This window comes from Hyaena hyaena, unplaced genomic scaffold (genome assembly GCF_003009895.1).
Source record: "Hyaena hyaena isolate Hyena2069 unplaced genomic scaffold, ASM300989v1 scaffold_113, whole genome shotgun sequence".
In the NCBI taxonomy this organism is placed as follows: Eukaryota; Metazoa; Chordata; class Mammalia; order Carnivora; family Hyaenidae; genus Hyaena; species Hyaena hyaena.
Genome location: NW_024080745.1, coordinates 2752207 through 2769987, shown reverse-complemented (window position 1 = coordinate 2769987; position 17781 = coordinate 2752207). Strand labels below are relative to the sequence as shown.

The 17781-nt window shown below is 35.4% G+C and overlaps 1 protein-coding gene across 3 annotated transcripts in view; it reads left to right on the top strand.

Annotated features, from left to right (window-relative positions):
* Positions 1–17781, top strand: part of NTN4 (netrin 4) — a 122918-nt gene that overhangs the window by 75209 nt on the left and 29928 nt on the right. For all 3 annotated transcript variants that reach the window (XM_039236567.1, XM_039236566.1, XM_039236565.1), the window contains exons 4-5: positions 4730–4856; positions 6864–7052. In XM_039236567.1, the coding sequence (XP_039092498.1) occupies positions 4730–4856; positions 6864–7052 (316 nt within the window). The remainder of the gene's footprint in view (positions 1–4729; positions 4857–6863; positions 7053–17781) is intronic.

The following is a 17781-nucleotide window of genomic DNA, read 5'->3' as shown; positions in this document are numbered from 1 at the left end:
ATACATGTGATTTTTTGATGAGGTTTCCCTATAGGTCTGTGGCCTCCTGAGGCCTGGAATTTGTGGGCCAGGGCTAACCTATCAGCTGGGCAAAATTACTTAAAGGCCTAGGGCATTCCAAGACCAAACTTGATAAATTGACCTATGATGATAGTTTAGTTCCACCAAAGAAAATGAACAATACTTTGTAGTATCTATCTTTATATAGTACTCAATAAATGGTTGTTTGTTTAAAAGTAGATACGATGCTAAAAGGCAATAATATAAGAATTAACAGCCTTTTAAAATTTTGAACATTATCAGAAAAGACATGTGAGTGCCACTGGCTGTTGGAAAGCAGAAGCTGGGGTAAAAAATATACAGAAAAACCTTGGATTGTGAGTAATTTGTTCTGTGAGTGTTCTGCAAGAGGAGCAAACATTTCTAAGAAGTTTTAACTTGATAAACAAGTGATGTCTTGCAATACTAGTTGTATGTGATGTCGAATGTCACATGATCACAACTGAACCAATGGCTCTTGAAATTAGCTTTAATATACAAATGCTTTGGATTACAAGCATATTTCTGGATTATGCTCTCAAACCAAGGTTTTACTGTATGTGTGTGTATATATATATACATACATATATATACCATATATATGGTAAAGAAATAGTAAAAGACTGTATATATATATATACACTTATACTGTATGTGTATATATACATACTGTATATATATGTGTGTGTGTGTGTGTATATATATATATATATATATCCCATATATATATGTGGTAAAGAAATAGTAAAAGAGGAAGGGGAAGAAAGAACACAACAGACAAGACAGGAATGAGGTCAAAAGCTTTTTTTTAAAGAAGAAAACAAGTGTATTTAATATACCTTTTAATCATTTCCTTACACAAAAATCTTCAATGGATCTTCAGTACCTACAGGGTAAATTCCAGCATCATAAGCTAATATTTAATGTGCTCCATGATCTATATAGAAACAATCTCCCCAGTGCCCTCTTTATTTTTTGACTTTTTTCTAGAATATTCCTTTGGGGTTCTTCTCTTCTTGTCTTTGTCTCTAAGGAAAATCCTATGTGTTCTTTAAGACATAGCCTCAAGGACTAAAAAGTTGGATACAAATAGCATTTGCTGACCTTGGTTTTTACCATATTTACGTTAGATTTAACATTTTCTAAAATCCCCCCTTCAGATAGTACCCTGTATAACAGCAGTGGTGAATTAGGGATGGTTTTATCTAGGAATTCTGACTCTAACTTCATTAAATATTTGTATCCTAGGTGTTTTGTGTGTAGTGGTTTTTTTTTTTAATAGGTTATAGAATTAAGAGAATTAATTACAAAACTACTCTTCCCATTAATTTTCATTATGCTACCAACTTCTGCCAGTTATATAAGATTGTCTTCACTTCACTAAACTCTTCAACTTTGAGAATTTTTCTTACTCAGTTTTTCCAAGGACTCATTTTGCTTGACATCAGCATCTAGCACAAGTAAACAAAGAACCATTCAGGTTTACTAAGAGCCTTTAGAGAATCTTATCACACCAAAGTTATATGATAAAGAGTTTCTATTTTTCATCATGATAAGGAAGGTTGAATTTAAAAGATTTAATAAAAGCAGTTAGACTGGAGGATTTCTACCAGAATATATGAAAAACCAGATTTCCAAGAGCTAGGATAAAAAAAAAAAAAAAACCCACACTCTTATAGATCAGTAAAAAGTGAATTCCTACAGATTCCAAATTGAAGTGCAAATTTGTCTTTAGAATTTATCTGGATGTGTGGATGGAGATGTATCTTACAACTCCAGGGAACTTTACATATAAACAGCTCTTAGCAGAGACAGTCACAAAGAGAAGCCCAAGAAAATAGGTAACTGTAACTCAGCTCACACTTGGGCTTTCCAGTACCCAAATCAGTAAATTGAATCTATAACACTAGTTCCATTTCTATAAGGAAAATTAACAATTTTTTTGCAACATCATCATATACTAAGGAGCTAATCCCAGCCTTTTAAAAAAAGTTATATTCTTTAATTAATCCCTAAGAACTAAAAGGACAGCTATAATTAATTTTCATTAACTACAAAAAACTTACATTATAATACACAGAAATGAAATTTAGATGGCCATCAAAATCATTATTTATTACATCTTCCAGATTATAACACAGGTTTCATATGGATCATTCACAAGGAGCCTGCAATCCTCCATGCCCTATATAATTCCTTGAACTTTTTGTGAGCATAAGGTCTGTAGTAGTCATATCACACACTTGGAGAATGCATAATCCAGAGTGCCTCTACCAGTGGAGAGACACTAAAAGAATTAAAAGAGAAAGGGGCTCTTGGGTAAGAAAACACAATTTACTCTGGGGTTAAATTAGGTCAAGCATAGTTCATCAACATATTGGTAGAGCTATTTCCAGATTTGTTGAATTCTAGGAACTCATTTTGATTTTGGCCACTCCAAGTACTTGTCATTTCATATCACTTCTAATAGCCCCTTTATCATTGCAGTCAAACTATTTTAGCTGTATTGAAATAGATTTTGTTCACAGATTCCTTCTAGCCTCCTAGCACCACAACTTGATTCATTTTGTTTCCTCTTCCTGGAAAGTCTTTTCCCTTCTGCCTTTCAGAAATACTGCCTATCTTTAAGGATCAGCTTAAAACTCAACCCTGTTCCTAAAGCCCTCCATACCTGCTAATCTCTGGTGATTTCTGCATCTTTTAAATTCTAACATTATTTTGTTTTCTTAGATATTTATTGTCTTGTTTATCTGTAATATTTTTATATGTAAATCTTTTATCCAGCTACATTACACTATTCTCAAACACAAATTATGTTTCGTAATGCTTTGTGTACCGAACATTGCCTAACATATTGCCTATTTTGGTAGTTATATGTTAAATATTTGTTGACTAGTTGATATAATTTATTACTTTCATGCTAATTTACCTTTTATACTGTTTCTCAAGGGGAAAAAAAAACCTCATAGATCCAAATATGGAAACCTCATTCTGAGCTACTTTCTAAAACTCTCATTTGTACAGTCATGACATCATATGTCAGTAAGTGCATTTTAGTACTGGAATTCATGGCAATACTTAGTTACTAGGGAGCATTCAAGATAATCCAAAATATTAAGTTTTAGAAATTGTTGGTGAGATTATACAAAAAATATTAAAATCCTCATAAAACTGTCAGATCCTAGAGAATTCTACTAAAGTATTCCTCCCTGTGAGAAATACTATTTTAATAAGCCCTTTGAATTATAGGATGAAAAGAAAATCATTACGGTAATTATGACAAAATAAATTCAAAGTCTTAAGTATATATGTATATTTTTGTTTTTGTTTATTTTTATAATTTTTTTTTTTTTAGAGAGAGAGAGAGACAGCACACAAGTGGAGAAGAGGGGCAGAGGAAGAGAGAGAGAGTCTTAAGCAGACTCCATGCTCAGCACGGAGCTCAACACAGGGCTCAGTCTCACAACCCTGGGATCGTGACCTGAGCTGAAATCAAGACTTGTCAGACACCCTGGTACACCTAGGTGGCTCAGCTGGTTGAGTGTCAGACTTCAGCTCAGGTCATGATCTCACTGTTTGTGAGTTAGAGCCCCACATTGGACTCTGTGCTGACAGCTCAGAGCCTGAACCTGCTTCAGATTCTGTGTCTCCCTCTCTCTCAGCTCCTCCCCAACCCATGCTTTGTCTGTCTCTCTCTCAAAAATAAATAAAACAGAAAATAAAATTTTTTTTATTTTTTTTTTAAATTTTTTAATGTTTTATTTATTTCTAGGAGAGAGAGAGAGAGACAGTGTGAGCAGGGGAGGGTCAGAGAGAGAGGGAGTCACAGACTGAAACAGGCTCCAGGCTCTGAGCTGGCAGTCAGCACAGAGCCCGACGCGGGGCTCGAACCCACGAACCGCGAGATCATGACCTAAGCGAAAGTCGGACGCTTAACCGACTAAGCCACCCAGGCACCCCTATAAAAATTTTTTTTAAATCAGATGCTCAAGTGACTGAGTCACTCAGCTGCCTCAAAAATATATACATTTTTGATTGTACAATTTTACTTCTAGAAAACACATTCCAAATAAATAAAGATGGACACAAATAGCTACAAGGATATTCATTATAGAATTAAAATATATGTAAAAAAATATTTAAAAATCTAAATAACAAAAAACAGGTGATTGGTAAAGTAAGTTGTACACCATACAAGGAAGCCATTAAAAAGTGTGTTGTACAAGAATATTTAATGAAATGGAAAGATGATGTTAATATATTGTTATATGAAAAAAAGAAGTACAGTTATATTTTTAAAGTACTGGAAATATAAACTCCAAATGTTGACTATGATTATGATATGAGATAATCATATTTACAGATTTCCAAATTTTCTATAGTGAGGATGTAGTACTTTTGTGTAAAGAATTTTAAAAATGTTAAGGCATTAAACATTTAAGTAAATATCTAGCTAGTACTTCAGAATTGTTCATTAGGGTCACATAACCTAGAAAGAAAAATATACATGTAACCTTTTGAATCAATCCCAAGACAAACTGAAGAAAGGATCTCCCACCTTGATGGCTTTTTTAGGAAAGTGTATGAATATCATATTGCTAAAGACAACCAACGAGATAAGACTGTGGGAAGAATATTCCTTCCCAGCATTGTTTGTGCCTCACAGCTCTTACTTTATTTTTGTTTGTAGGTCCATGGGAAGTGTATGTGTAAGCACAACACAGCAGGCACCCACTGCCAACACTGTGCACCGTTATACAATGACCGCCCCTGGGAGGCAGCTGATGGCAAAACAGGATCTCCTAAAGAGTGCAGAAGTGAGTACCAAACCCACAAGACTAAAAACCTTCTTTGTAAAGTAAACTTATCTGTGGACTCCTTGGTCTCTAGAAACACAATATAAAGTGGTGGGTGATAGGCACTGTAACTACACAAATATAGCCCATATCACTGCCCACTAGGACCTCAACCATTGGAAACAATTACTGCTTGCAAAGTTGCCAATGTGACTATTTTACCAACAATGTGTTGCCCAATGCTTGGACACTTTGCAGGATCTAAGCACCCTTCTTGAGAAGTTGACATAACAAAAGCATGGCTAGACTCAAGAGCAACAAGAGTATTATAGCATACAATTACCCTCATAGCTGAGATACTGAATTATAATCATGAAAATAGCTATCTCCAATTCAGTTCTCAAAACAAACCTATAAAGCAGGTGGTGTTAATCCCATTTTAGAGATCAGGAAATTGAGGCTCAGTGAGATTAAGTAATTTGCCAAAGTTAGTAATTGATAGCCAGGACTTGATCACAGCTTTTAAGACTCCAAATTAAAATTTTTTTTTCAATAACACCATAATGCCTTTCTTTTAATTTATGATACTTCAAATGACAAATCAGATTTGAAATTAAGCCAGATAGTCAAGAATGGGACTACGTTACCAAGGCTACCTTGGAGTTTCAAGATTAGATAAAAGAGTAAAAAAATATGGGAATAAAAACCATTTTTTCTTTGCAGTTCAAAATGTTCAGAGAAATACACATGTCCATAACAATGTTTATACTCACAAACTTCAATTTTACAAGGATTTAAAGGCAAGCGCTGGGGATAACATTGTGGGAAGTCTCTTCCCATACATAATTTGGAATCATAATTGATTTATTTTAGTTTCTAGGAAATGTAAAGGATTTCCTCTAGGCATAAATCCTAAATTATCTTACATTATGTTTTTTAAAGATTATGAATCTGGCCAAAATATCATAACAACACATCAAGGAAACAATGAAAAAACAATAGCACAAACACAGTTGACGTCCACGAAAATGTCTGCATTCTTATTCTAAATCACTCATCAAGAGAATCTAAAGAATTTCTCCTAAATTCCTAGAGTGCCATTCTGGTCCTTTCCACAGACACCAACTGCGTATCTAAAGACACGGAGAACACAGAGACTTGTCACGTGGTGCTATTGATATTATAACCGCCTTAGAGAAATTGTTACAAAAGAAACAGTGCGGGCCTCTTCTCTAAAAAAATTCAGGCTTCTATAGGACACTATCTTGTAGTCACCAGTTCATCAGTAGCTGAGGAATAATAGTACTTCATGAAAGGCAAATCAATCTACGTGCCAAGTTCCTAACCCTTGTCCCCCAGAAGGTTCCTTCCAGGCTTGTCAGTGAGCACGAATTCAGGCCTATATCTGCAATATGAATTTTCATTTTCAAACAATGCCTGACAATGTGGTGTTTTCTAAGCATGGTCAGGGGACCCACAGTGATGACTCTAGTCCTTGGGAAGTAGCAGGAATAGAAATGGTGAAGTGTTATCATTGAAGAGGGAAGGAAATGGGTAGCCACTCAAATAGTTTTTCCAAAATAAATGTCAACCCCAATTGCTAAGGAAACAGTAACATCTCTGCCTAAGAGGATGGATCTATGCCTTGCTGACTTTCAGGCATATACTAAAACTTAATTATTTTTAATTAAAAATTACAAAGAAACACTGGAAGGATACACAAGAAACTGAAAGAAAAAAAAAAGTAGTAATGTGTTGAAATTAGGGAAGACAGGATACACAGAGATAGAGAGACCAGAGTTCTCAATGTCTGCCTTTTGATATACTGTTTTGAACATCTACTGTGAAAATGTGCACTATTTAAAAAACTAAAAATAAATTTAAAAAAAAGTAACACTGTACGTTAATTATACTTGAATTTAAAAATTAGCCATCAGCTTACCCTGTTTTTAACTGACTGAATATTAGAGAACCTGTTGTTTTATTTTTAATTATTTGGTTTCCTCCCATGCCTTTTCCCCCCCTCAGCCTGCAAGTGCAATGGGCATGCTGATGCCTGTCACTTTGACATTAAGGTGTGGGAGGCATCAGGTAATCATAGTGGGGGTGTCTGCAATGACTGTCAACACAACACAGAAGGTCAACATTGCCAGCGATGTAAGCCAGGCTTCTACCGAGACCTCCGGAGACCTTTCTCTGCTCCAGATGCTTGCAAAAGTAAGTCAACTAGTGGTTACTGGAAAAAACTTGATTTGTACAAAAGAGATGAATCTTTCCATCTTTCACATGCTGATCCATGGGAGAGAGGTCATGAAATTCTAAGAGAATATACTCACATACACTCACTCATTTTTTCATTGATAAAAGGCATGAACTTTCAATTTCTTAGGTGAAAATAGGACAAAATTCATAAAAATAATCTTTTATCACTCTGCATAAAGTAAAATTGTTTCCCATAGCATCACATTTTGGAAAACTAGATGACAAATGAAAGAGGAAAAAAAGGATACCGAAAAGGAAGATATATTAAAAAAATTTTTTTAATGCTTTATTTATTTTTGAGAGAGCACCAGTGGGGGAGGAACAGAGAGAGAGGGACAGAGGATCTGAAACAGGCTCTGCGCTGACAGCTGTGAGCCCGATGTGGGGCTTGAACTCACAAACTGTGAGATCATGACCTGAGCTGAAGTTGGACACCCAACTAACCCAGCTACTCAGGTGCCCTTTAACATTTTCTTAAGGGATGGCTGCCTGGCTTAATTGGTAGAGCATTTGACTTTTGATCTTGTGGTCATGAGTTCAAGCCCCACATTTGGTGCAGAGATTACTAAAAAAAGGTATGAAAAATTATCTTACGACTAAATATACGAGTAGGACTTAGATAATAAGTGGACTCAAACTGATGAGATAAAGAGTGATTATAGGACGTGGGTCATTCTAGCTTTCATCTCTGCAGCAAATTTGAACACCTGAAAAACCACAGGTTTTGGTTTCATTGTGAATACACTTTGGTTGACACTGCCCTAATGCACCCCTGTATTAAAAAAACAAATTTAGAACATAACAATAATCCCCTAGTCTTCCCCCCAAAACACCATAAAATGGATTTTACTTTTTTGTTAGCATAATTCCAAGAAGATGTTTATATGAAAAAAGATTAGAATTTAAAAGACCTGCTCAACTGGGTGTTATATGTAAACCAACTGACAATTAACTATTTAAGGAAGAAAAAATTTTAAAAAAATAAATGATCTGCTCAATTAATAAGACATTATCTGAAACATGTGACTCTGCAGGACACAGTCAGAGCTTAAGTAGATGTCCAATGTGGATGAATAGCTCATCTAATACATGAGTAGTTACACATCTATCAACTCAGAAATTATTAGACGACCAAAACCACTCAAGACTGTTAATGGAGATTGATGATCCTGCACTTCCTTTCCCCACCAAGGACTCCAAGTTCTAGCTCAAAAACAGTGACAGGAAGAGAGCAATACAATGGGAAATAATCATTTAAAATCTTGGGGTTTTTTTTTATTTAAAGGAAAAAAGTCTATTGCTCTTGAAAAATACATATTTTTAACATCAGAAAGGATATATCTACATGAAATTTGAGTGGTCTTGCTTGTTACAAGCTTTCTCTCTTAAATTGTAGAAGACAGAAGGTGGCATAGCTCACTTTCAACACTGAGCCCAAAATTTACATTTGTATCTTTTTTTTTTTTTTTTATTTCTAGGAGAGAGAGAGAGCGTGAGCAGGGGAGGGTCAGAGAGAGAGGGAGTCACAGACTGAAACAGGCTCCAGGCTCTGAGCTGGCAGTCAGCACAGAGCCCGACGCGGGGCTCGAACCCACGAACCGCGAGATCATGACCTAAGCGAAAGTCGGACGCTTAACGGACTAAGCCACCCAGGCGCCCCTACATTTGCATCTTAATATTTCTCTGAGAATTTTATTTTACTCCTGCTCCTTTCATTTTAATATGTTTTGAACAGATCTGGAATAGAAGCTTTCCCTACTCTTTATGGTTATGTGATCTTATGCCAGCTATTAAAGCTGTTTGGACTTTGATTTTATTTTTCCTCCCCATAGGGTGGTAATTAGAATTATATAAAATAAAGTATGTAAACTATTTAGCACATTGCCTTTATAGAAAGCCCTCAAGAAATGAAAACTAGCATTATAATAGCAATTATTGTCCTATAAGATAGAAGGTGGGAAATAATACTACAGAATTTCTACTCTTTATTGATTTAAAATATTTATGTCAAAGATAATTACTTCTTTAAAATCCACAGTACCTTGGGAAATAAAATAAAGACTTAGCCCCTGGTGCTGAATGAAGGGTCTGCTTATAAAATTGCTTAGACTCACAATATATTTGGTCCTAATACTATTTTCTACAGGGCATCGGGCTCTGTGCTGACAGCTAGCTCAGACCCTGTGGGCTGTTTCGGACTCTGTGTCTCCCTCTGACCCTCCCCTTCTCACGCTGTCTCTCTCTCTCAGAAATAAATTAAAAAAAAAATGTTTAAAAAAAAAAAAGGATATATTTAAATAGATAGAGCAGTGCCTGGCTGGCTCAGTCAATAGAACGTGCGACTCTTTCTTAAAAAATTTTTTAATGTTTACTCACTTTTTTGAGGAAGAGAGAGACAGAGAGAGAGAGAGAGAGAGACAGACAGACAGACAGACAGACAGCAGGGGAGGGTCAGAGAGAGATGGAGACAGAATCCAAAGTAGGCTCCAGGCTCTGAGCTGTCAGCACAGAGCCTGACACGGGGCTTGAACACATGAACCATGAGATCATGACCTGAGCTGAAGTTGAACACTTAACCAACTGAGCCACCCAAGTGCCCTGAACATGCTACTCCTAATCTCAGGGTCATGAGTTAGTTTAAGCCCTTCATTGGGTATAGAAATTACTTAAAATAAAAGCTTAAAAAGAAAAGAAAGGTATATATTTAGCAATATATAATAGATAGATATGTATATATATGTATTGCATATCCTCAGACCACTAGTAGAAATGTCTAAAAACGAGAATGTACTAACTATAAGCAGATAATATAGGAAAGAAAATTAATTTATCATTGAGTAACTTAGATAAGGTAAGTTGTCCTTATCTTGTAGGACAACAGGTAACATTTTCCTTTTTATTGCTCTTTTTTTCAAGTTTATTTATTTATTTTGAGAGAGAGAGAGAGAGAAAGCAGGAGAGGGTCAGAGAGAGAGAGGGAGAGAGAATCCCAAGTAGGCTCCACACTCAGCATAGAGTCTGACACAGGGCTTGAACTCACAACATGAGATCATGACCTGAGCTGAAATCAAGAGTTGGATGCTTAACTAACTGAGCCACCCAGGAGCCCCAACAGGGAACATTTTCAAAATACATTTTCAAAGATACTATTAAATAGCACTGACTTGAAATATGATGTTGTATAATGTACCTAATATATATCTGTTCATTCAGTCACTCAATCGATATATATTGAGTGCCTATTATATGCCAAGAGCTAGGGATGCATCAGGGAATAAAACAAAGATCTTTAACCATTAAAAATAGAAATAGAAAACATTTGGGGCACCTGGGTGGCTCAGTCAGTTAAGCATTGGACTTCAGCTCAGGTCATGACCTCGCATTCTGTGAGTTCAAGCCTTTCATTGGGGTCAGTGCTGACATCTCAGAGCCTGGAGCCTGCTTAGGATTCTGTGTCCTCCTCTCTCTCTGCCCCTCCCCAGCTTGCTCGCACTCTCTCTCTCAAAAATAAATAAGCATTGAAAATAATTTTTTTTTAAATAGAGAAGGTTTATTGGCAGACCTGAATCCAAGAGAAATACCTTTTTAAATTTTTGTTTTGTTTTCTTTTTGTTACTGTGTTATGTTCAACCCATGGCTCATATTCTTACAAAATATAAAAAGGTTGCCAGCTCTAGCTTTTAAATCCTATAGAGCTCACCACTTCAGAATTTTATAAAAAGATCATAAAAATGGAGATTAGTTTAAAAGTGACTTCTTGTTAATGGTCACTACTTATACAACTCTTTTTAGAGACTTGTACCAAAAAAAAATTAATAATAATATAGGTTTTGTTCCCGAAACTACCAGTTCTATAAAAACATAAGCAAAATGTGAGAATGTAGCTAAAACTAACAACACATTAGAGAGACACAGCCTTTTCACAGTGTTTATGTGTGAATTTGTGTGAAAGTAGATATGTCTGTATATATGTGTTTATATAAGCAAATAGTGGTATGTATGTTAGATCACATAAGCATGCTCAATATTCTGTTAGAGAGTGTGGAGGGGAGCTCATAGAAGGAGCAGTTAACAAGAGTTGAATGTTTGTGGTGCCTGAGTGGTTCCGTTGGTTAAGCATCTGACTCGTGATTTTGGCTCAGGTCATGATCTCACAGTTTATGAGTTTGAGCCCCACATTAGACTCTGTACTGACAGTGTGGAGCCTGCTTGGGATTCTCTCCCTCTTTTTCTGTTCCTTCCCTGCTTGTACTTGAGTTTTGACGTAAAACCTGAGATCTGAAGTTTAATAAGAATCAGTGTAACACGGTTAAGTTTATTCCTAGTGAAGAAAACAACCAGTGTGAAAAAGGAACAGAAGGACAAAGAGCAAAACATATTCTGAGAACTGAAAAAATTCAGAATGGCCATAGAGGCAAGAAAGAGGGGGGAAGGCAACAAAAGGTAAGAGAATGAGAATAGTAGAAAATATGGGTGGTTGCCTGGAGGTGTCCTCATCTTTGACATCTCAGTCAGTGAGATGGAGCTGACTGAACTACCCACAAGTAGTTGAAAGTCAGACAATAAATATCATTCAGCATAATTTTTCCTGGGCCTTACCCAGTTTATGTTTTATAGGCATTATCTAAGTATTAGAAGACCTAAAGCACCAAAGCCATTTCAGTGAAAACCCCGTCAAGACCACATTAATACATTAAAAAAACCTGAAATACCATGAGGTATTTAGAACATATTTGCCTCAATTACTCAACACTTTAAGTTGTCATGAGATTCTGAAAGACTTGAAGATAGAAACTACTACTACTACTAAGTGAAATTGCTAATCACTCCCAAACAAATACCTTCATAGTATTTAATGCACCAAGTAAGGGAGTTATGAAAATAACTGATACCAGTTTAGTTCTTTTAGCGTAACTGTAGGTGGTGGATGGATTAGTAGAGAAGATTCATATTTCCTTCTTTCCTTCTCCGGACAGGCCCCTGATCCACTGATTAGACTGCTGAGGAAGGCATATCTCCATTCATTTTATGACAATTCTGGCATATGTTTGGGACAAGATATCTGTGTCAACTTCCTTAGCATGGATTTCCTTATTGTCACCTTCTTTCAGAATATTACTCTTTCTGTTCTTCTCTCACCTTTCTGAACCAGGGGTAACTCCCAATACTTATTAGTACATCCAATTCTTTTCTCTACTTTCATACTCTCCATAATATATTGTTTGGCAGAGTTCTCATTTTTTATCTAGTAATATTTTCATATCATTGACTACCTCCTTAACAGATGTGTCCATGTATCACCTTCAGAGTTTTAACTCTGACAATAAAGTTCATGATAAATTTACTAATATGATAACATTTAAATGTGACAGTGTACAGATTTCATGCTAGATGCTGACAGTGATATTGCTGTAACTAGAACTTCCCCCCATTAGTTCCCACTTTTCTGAGGAAGGTAGTATCAAGAAAACAAGTCAATATTATGATGTGATATTAAAAAATTTAAACTATCTCAGTGTGAGTTTATATAAACATGTACAATGTTATTCAAAATAACAATTTTATTATATTTATTCTACTGTGCTTACCAAGGCGGAAAAGTAACCTGCTACTCAGTGTGTGGTCCATAGACCAACCCCATTGGCATCATCCAGTTGCTGATTAGAAAATGCAGGACTTCTTATCCCATCCCAGACCTAATGAATCAAATAAGCACTTTAACAAAATTCCCAGGTGACTGTATCATACTAAAGTTTAAGATTGCTCCAGAATGCTTTCTCTCTCTATTTTTTAAGATTTTATTCTTAAATAATCTCTACAGTCAATGTGGGGCTTGAACTCACAACCCCGAGAACATGAGTCTCTACTGATTGAGCCAGCTAGGCACATTCAGAATACTTTTCAACAAAAGTTAAGTGCATCTTAACACTTACTCTACAATTAAGTTTGTAGTACATCCTACCATTCCCTGAACATCCAAATGAACCAAGATTTGCATTACTATTTGTGTGCATATGAACTTAGAATTCATAAAAATGAATTACATAGAGATGTATTAAGTAAAAAATAGATATCTGGATGAATATGTTTCCATAGCACAGCATTTCCAAAGTCTGATTCATGGAACACTAACTCCATGAGATATCAATAGTAATTAGATAAGGAAATTTTTTTTCTATGAATTTCAAATTTAAGAAATGATGAATTAATCAAACACTTCTTCAGGATTTGTCAGAGCATTTAATATGCTAATAATGTTCATTATAAACCTCCTATAAAGCTTTGAAGTGTGTCTCTAAGATTTAACCAAAGAATGCTTTTCTTACAGAGTATCTTATGCAGCCAAGATGAATACTTTTTTAATTTTTGTTTTGTTTTCTTTTTGTTACTGTGCTATGCTCAAGCTATGCCTCATATTGGAAAATACTGGAAAATACTATTATATAGTGACATATCTATGAAAAGACTTCACTTGGGAAGACATATCCTAGAAGATTCCTTTTGTATATTTCTTCCTCATTTCTAAGTGCTAGAGCCTATAACTGTATATCAAGGAAAAAATAAGTCTTCTATTTCTATCAATGAAATAGTCACAAACATAATATTAAGGCAGGGCAATATAGTCTGTTGGACTTCCAGGGATGATTTATGTAAACATCTCTCCCTTATTTCCTAGTTGATATCTTCTCAGGAGTTGGAATCATTGAAAACCTGAGGCAGCAGCCCAGACATTTACTATAAGTATATAAATTATACCTCAGTTTAGCTCAATAAATACTTATTGAGTGCCTCCTCTATGCCAGGCATTGTGGTAAGCACTAGGTCTGTAAAGATGAAAAGATCTTCCCTAAAAGATCTTTAATTCTAAATGGGGAGAAATTTAAGTAACAGATTATTTCAATATACTGTGGTGATGGTATAATAAATAATAGTTGACATTTATTGAGTGCCTACTATTTCCTGTTTACTGTTCAAAAGGCTGTATATGTATTAGCTCATTTAACTTTCACAAAAGCTCTTTGATGTTGGTACTATTATCATTGCCACTAAATGAGCAAATGTAATGAAAGAGAAACATCAAGTTTCTTAGAGAGTGTAGGGTAGGGTAAAAGCAGTTAAGGGAAGACTTCCTCGAAGAGATGCCTCTGATACTTCTCTGGCGGCTGTTTTTATTTTTTCCTCTAAAAGTACTGAAACACAGTATTTGTCCTGTTGACTTTAATGAGTTGATCTAGAAAATGAAATGACCTGATGTTATTTTTCCTCACAGAATATATATAAATTTATTAGAATTATATATATGGACACATTATTCCATCCAACAACTAATGGTGACATAAAGCTTGGGATTCTGTTCAGTTAGGTGTCTAACTTTCTGCCAAATAAGCCAAGGATTCATCGGCTCCATTGATGTTCCAGGCTATTTTTTTCCCTTCCACTCTCCTGACAAGCTCTATGCTGAATGCTATTGTCCTAACATATACATTTTTAGTTGATGGTCATAAATTCATCAAACCTGAATAAAAAGAGCTCTAATCCAAATCTACTGGCCAACAGATTTATAATTAAATCATCTCTGTTCTCACTTCCTCTTTATTACAGCTTTAAGCAGGATCAACTGTGGGACACATTCAACAACACATTTCCATAGCCAAGAAAGCACTTCTGAGGACTCTAGTGATGTTTGTTTTCTTAAGACTAGTAGAGATCATTGAAACTAAATTTATTTCTACAACTCAGAAAAAAAATGTAAAGGACAGTGCATTTACGGTCTGTAAACACAAGGGAAAATATGAATCTCTCCAGCTGACTCTAGGGTTGAGAGGAGAATGGAGGCTCAAACCAGCTGGTTGCTAAAGTACAGAAGTAAAATGGAAATTTTAATTATCACTGTGTACTAAGATACTTTGAAGAATATTGTCTCTATGTTTTAAAAGAGCAGTTTCTTTTAGAGTAACTCATTTGAAATACTGAATGTCACTTGTGTACCTGTTGTATCCTATCACCTAAGTAGATTTTCTTTTGGAAGACATATTAAAAATGTGAGAATGACCTCACTGAACTGCAGTGTGCTAGCTTTCTAGGGAAGGGAAATGCCCTGATTTATAGCATTGGCCAATTTCTGTGGTTTAAGTATTTCCCCCATGGTCAATTTCAAGCTGTCAGGTCATTTTCAAATCAGGAACTCAGACAGACTCATACTCTGTACCCCAAGTGGAATGGTTTATCTCCTTTGAATAAAGTCTGGCCTCCACCTTCACAGCTTCTTTCTCTGATCTCAAGCATGGCTCCACTCTAGTCATTGGTTCCCCAACTTGTATATGGATCAGAATCACTTGGGAGCACTTCCTAAAAATATAAACCCTCAGAGCCTTTCCCTAGATCTTCTGAATCAGAATCTCCAACAGGGATTGGAGACAGAAATCTGTTTTGTTTTTTTTGTTTTTTGTTTTTTTCTTAAAGCAAGGTTGGTGATTCTGATTCAGGCTTTTGGTCTCCTGACCAGCATTTGAGTACCGTTACAAATACCGTTGTTTCTAGGGTGAGCTCTGTTCACTTCCAACCATGGATAAAAGATTTTGAGCTGTAATCATTTATAACTTAATACGCTCACTGAATTAGCCAAATCTCTAACAGAAAATCCTAAAGGATTACTAAAACTCTTGGCTAGACATCTTTCCTGACTCAATGATCGATATAAATGCTCATAAGCTTTCATGTCACTTACATTTTCCTCTTAAGAATGTCTAACTTAGAACCTCAGCTTTTCTCAAAAAAAAAAAAAAATCTGGTAGATTTCTAACAGGCATGTTTTTCATGTAACAGTTTCAAAATAAGTATCTAGCAGTTTCATTCGGAGAACTCCCTCTTATTCATAGTATATAAATTGATTTACCATAAGTACCTCATATTTTAGAATGCATTATTGTGTAGTGAGACTGGAATTTATAATAAAATTAGCTTACCATTACATTGACAATTTACTTTTACTTCTGTATTTACATATTTCAGAACATGCACTAAACTACTATCAGTATACTATTGTATTGGATTTAAATAATTGTTGAATGTAGTTCTTCATGAAGCCCCATTCTCCCCCCACCCTTTAACACCAAAGAATATCTTAAATGTTAGATGCATGGGAAATTGAATGTGGAATATTGACAGCTATTCTATGACACTTCTTTACAGAAAATTTCCCTTACTTTAATACAACACAGGTTTGAAATAGATATTTGAAGAAATAATTTATAGAATAGGATAGCTCTTGGGGCACCTGGGTGGCTCAGTTGGTTAAGTGGCTGACCTCAACTCAAGGTCATGATCTCCCGGGCTGTAAGTTTGAGCCCTGCGTCAGGCTCTGTGCTGACAGCTCAGCGCCTGGAGCCTGCTTTGGATTCTGTGTCTCCATTGCTCTCTCCTCCTTCCCTGCTCACACTCTGTCTCTCTCAAAAATAAATAAACATTAGAAAAAAAAATTTTAAAGAATAGGATAGCTCTTTTTTTAAGGAAATAGCCAGTTAGTTCTTTCACAATAAATTTATTGACTTTTATGTTGTGACATATTTTTAACTATTACATCTTCTCTCTCCATACTTAAAGAAAAATCAGCAAATGGAAAAGAAAGCAGAATTTATTCCCTGTCAAAGTAAACAACCTCTCGAAAAACTGACATGCCCTTCCTTCCTCCCTGGCAGGCCAAAATAAATGTAGTCTGTTGCCTTTCAGCAAAGAGTGAATAAAAATAAACTTGGTCCTTCTGCCCTAAAACCCAAACCAAGTGTTTACCAGGATACCATTTTGTTACTTGGTTACTGTTACCCTGACTAGCCGGCTATCTTGTAAAGAGCTCAGTCATCCATCCAAATGTATCTTTTTTTTCTTCTTGCTTTTTTCTTCTTTTCTTCTTCTTTCTGTCTTAGGTGAAAACTGCTCCACTGATGGAAACATGGTGTCTAGAATGTGTGACTCTCTTGCTGCAGTCTGTCTTTCCATCCTTCAGAGTCTACTCAAATATCACCCTCTCATCATGCTCCCATGAAGAATCGCTGTGTTCCTCTGCTTGCTTGTACCTCTATTTAATAATTATTTCATTCTACCTCTAGGATAGTTACACTTTCCCTTCAAATTGTATCAGAAGTAAAATTTTTTAAATAGTTAAATCCAGAATACCTTACCACATTTAGGAACCCATAACACTTCCCACTTTTCATTGTTGTACCTGTGTTCCAGTTCATATCAGAAAAGGATTGTTTCCCAAGGGTCATTAAAGGCTCTTCCTATAGTAATTTAGTGGACTTTTTCTTTCAAGTTACAGTTTCGGCAAAACCACATGAGTCCATTTTATGTCATATAAACAACTTAGAAATCCCTGTTTTATGCTGAAAGCAATTGTGAATGATTTCAGCATAGAATCAATATGAAGTAACTGTTTTTGAAAAGCAAACTTTAAACAGAACCAGTCACTTGGCAATAATAGTTGGAAAACTTTAGTGTCAGCTTTAAAAAATTCTAGGACGTAAAACCAGAAGGTTAAGAAGTGGAAAAGATAGACAAAATACATATATCATAATATAATAATCATACTAGGACTAACCCTTAAAAAAATCAAATGACATAAATTAAATTATCCCTCAAAAAGGAGAAATTTTATGAACTGATGAATAGTAAGAGTCAGTCAAAT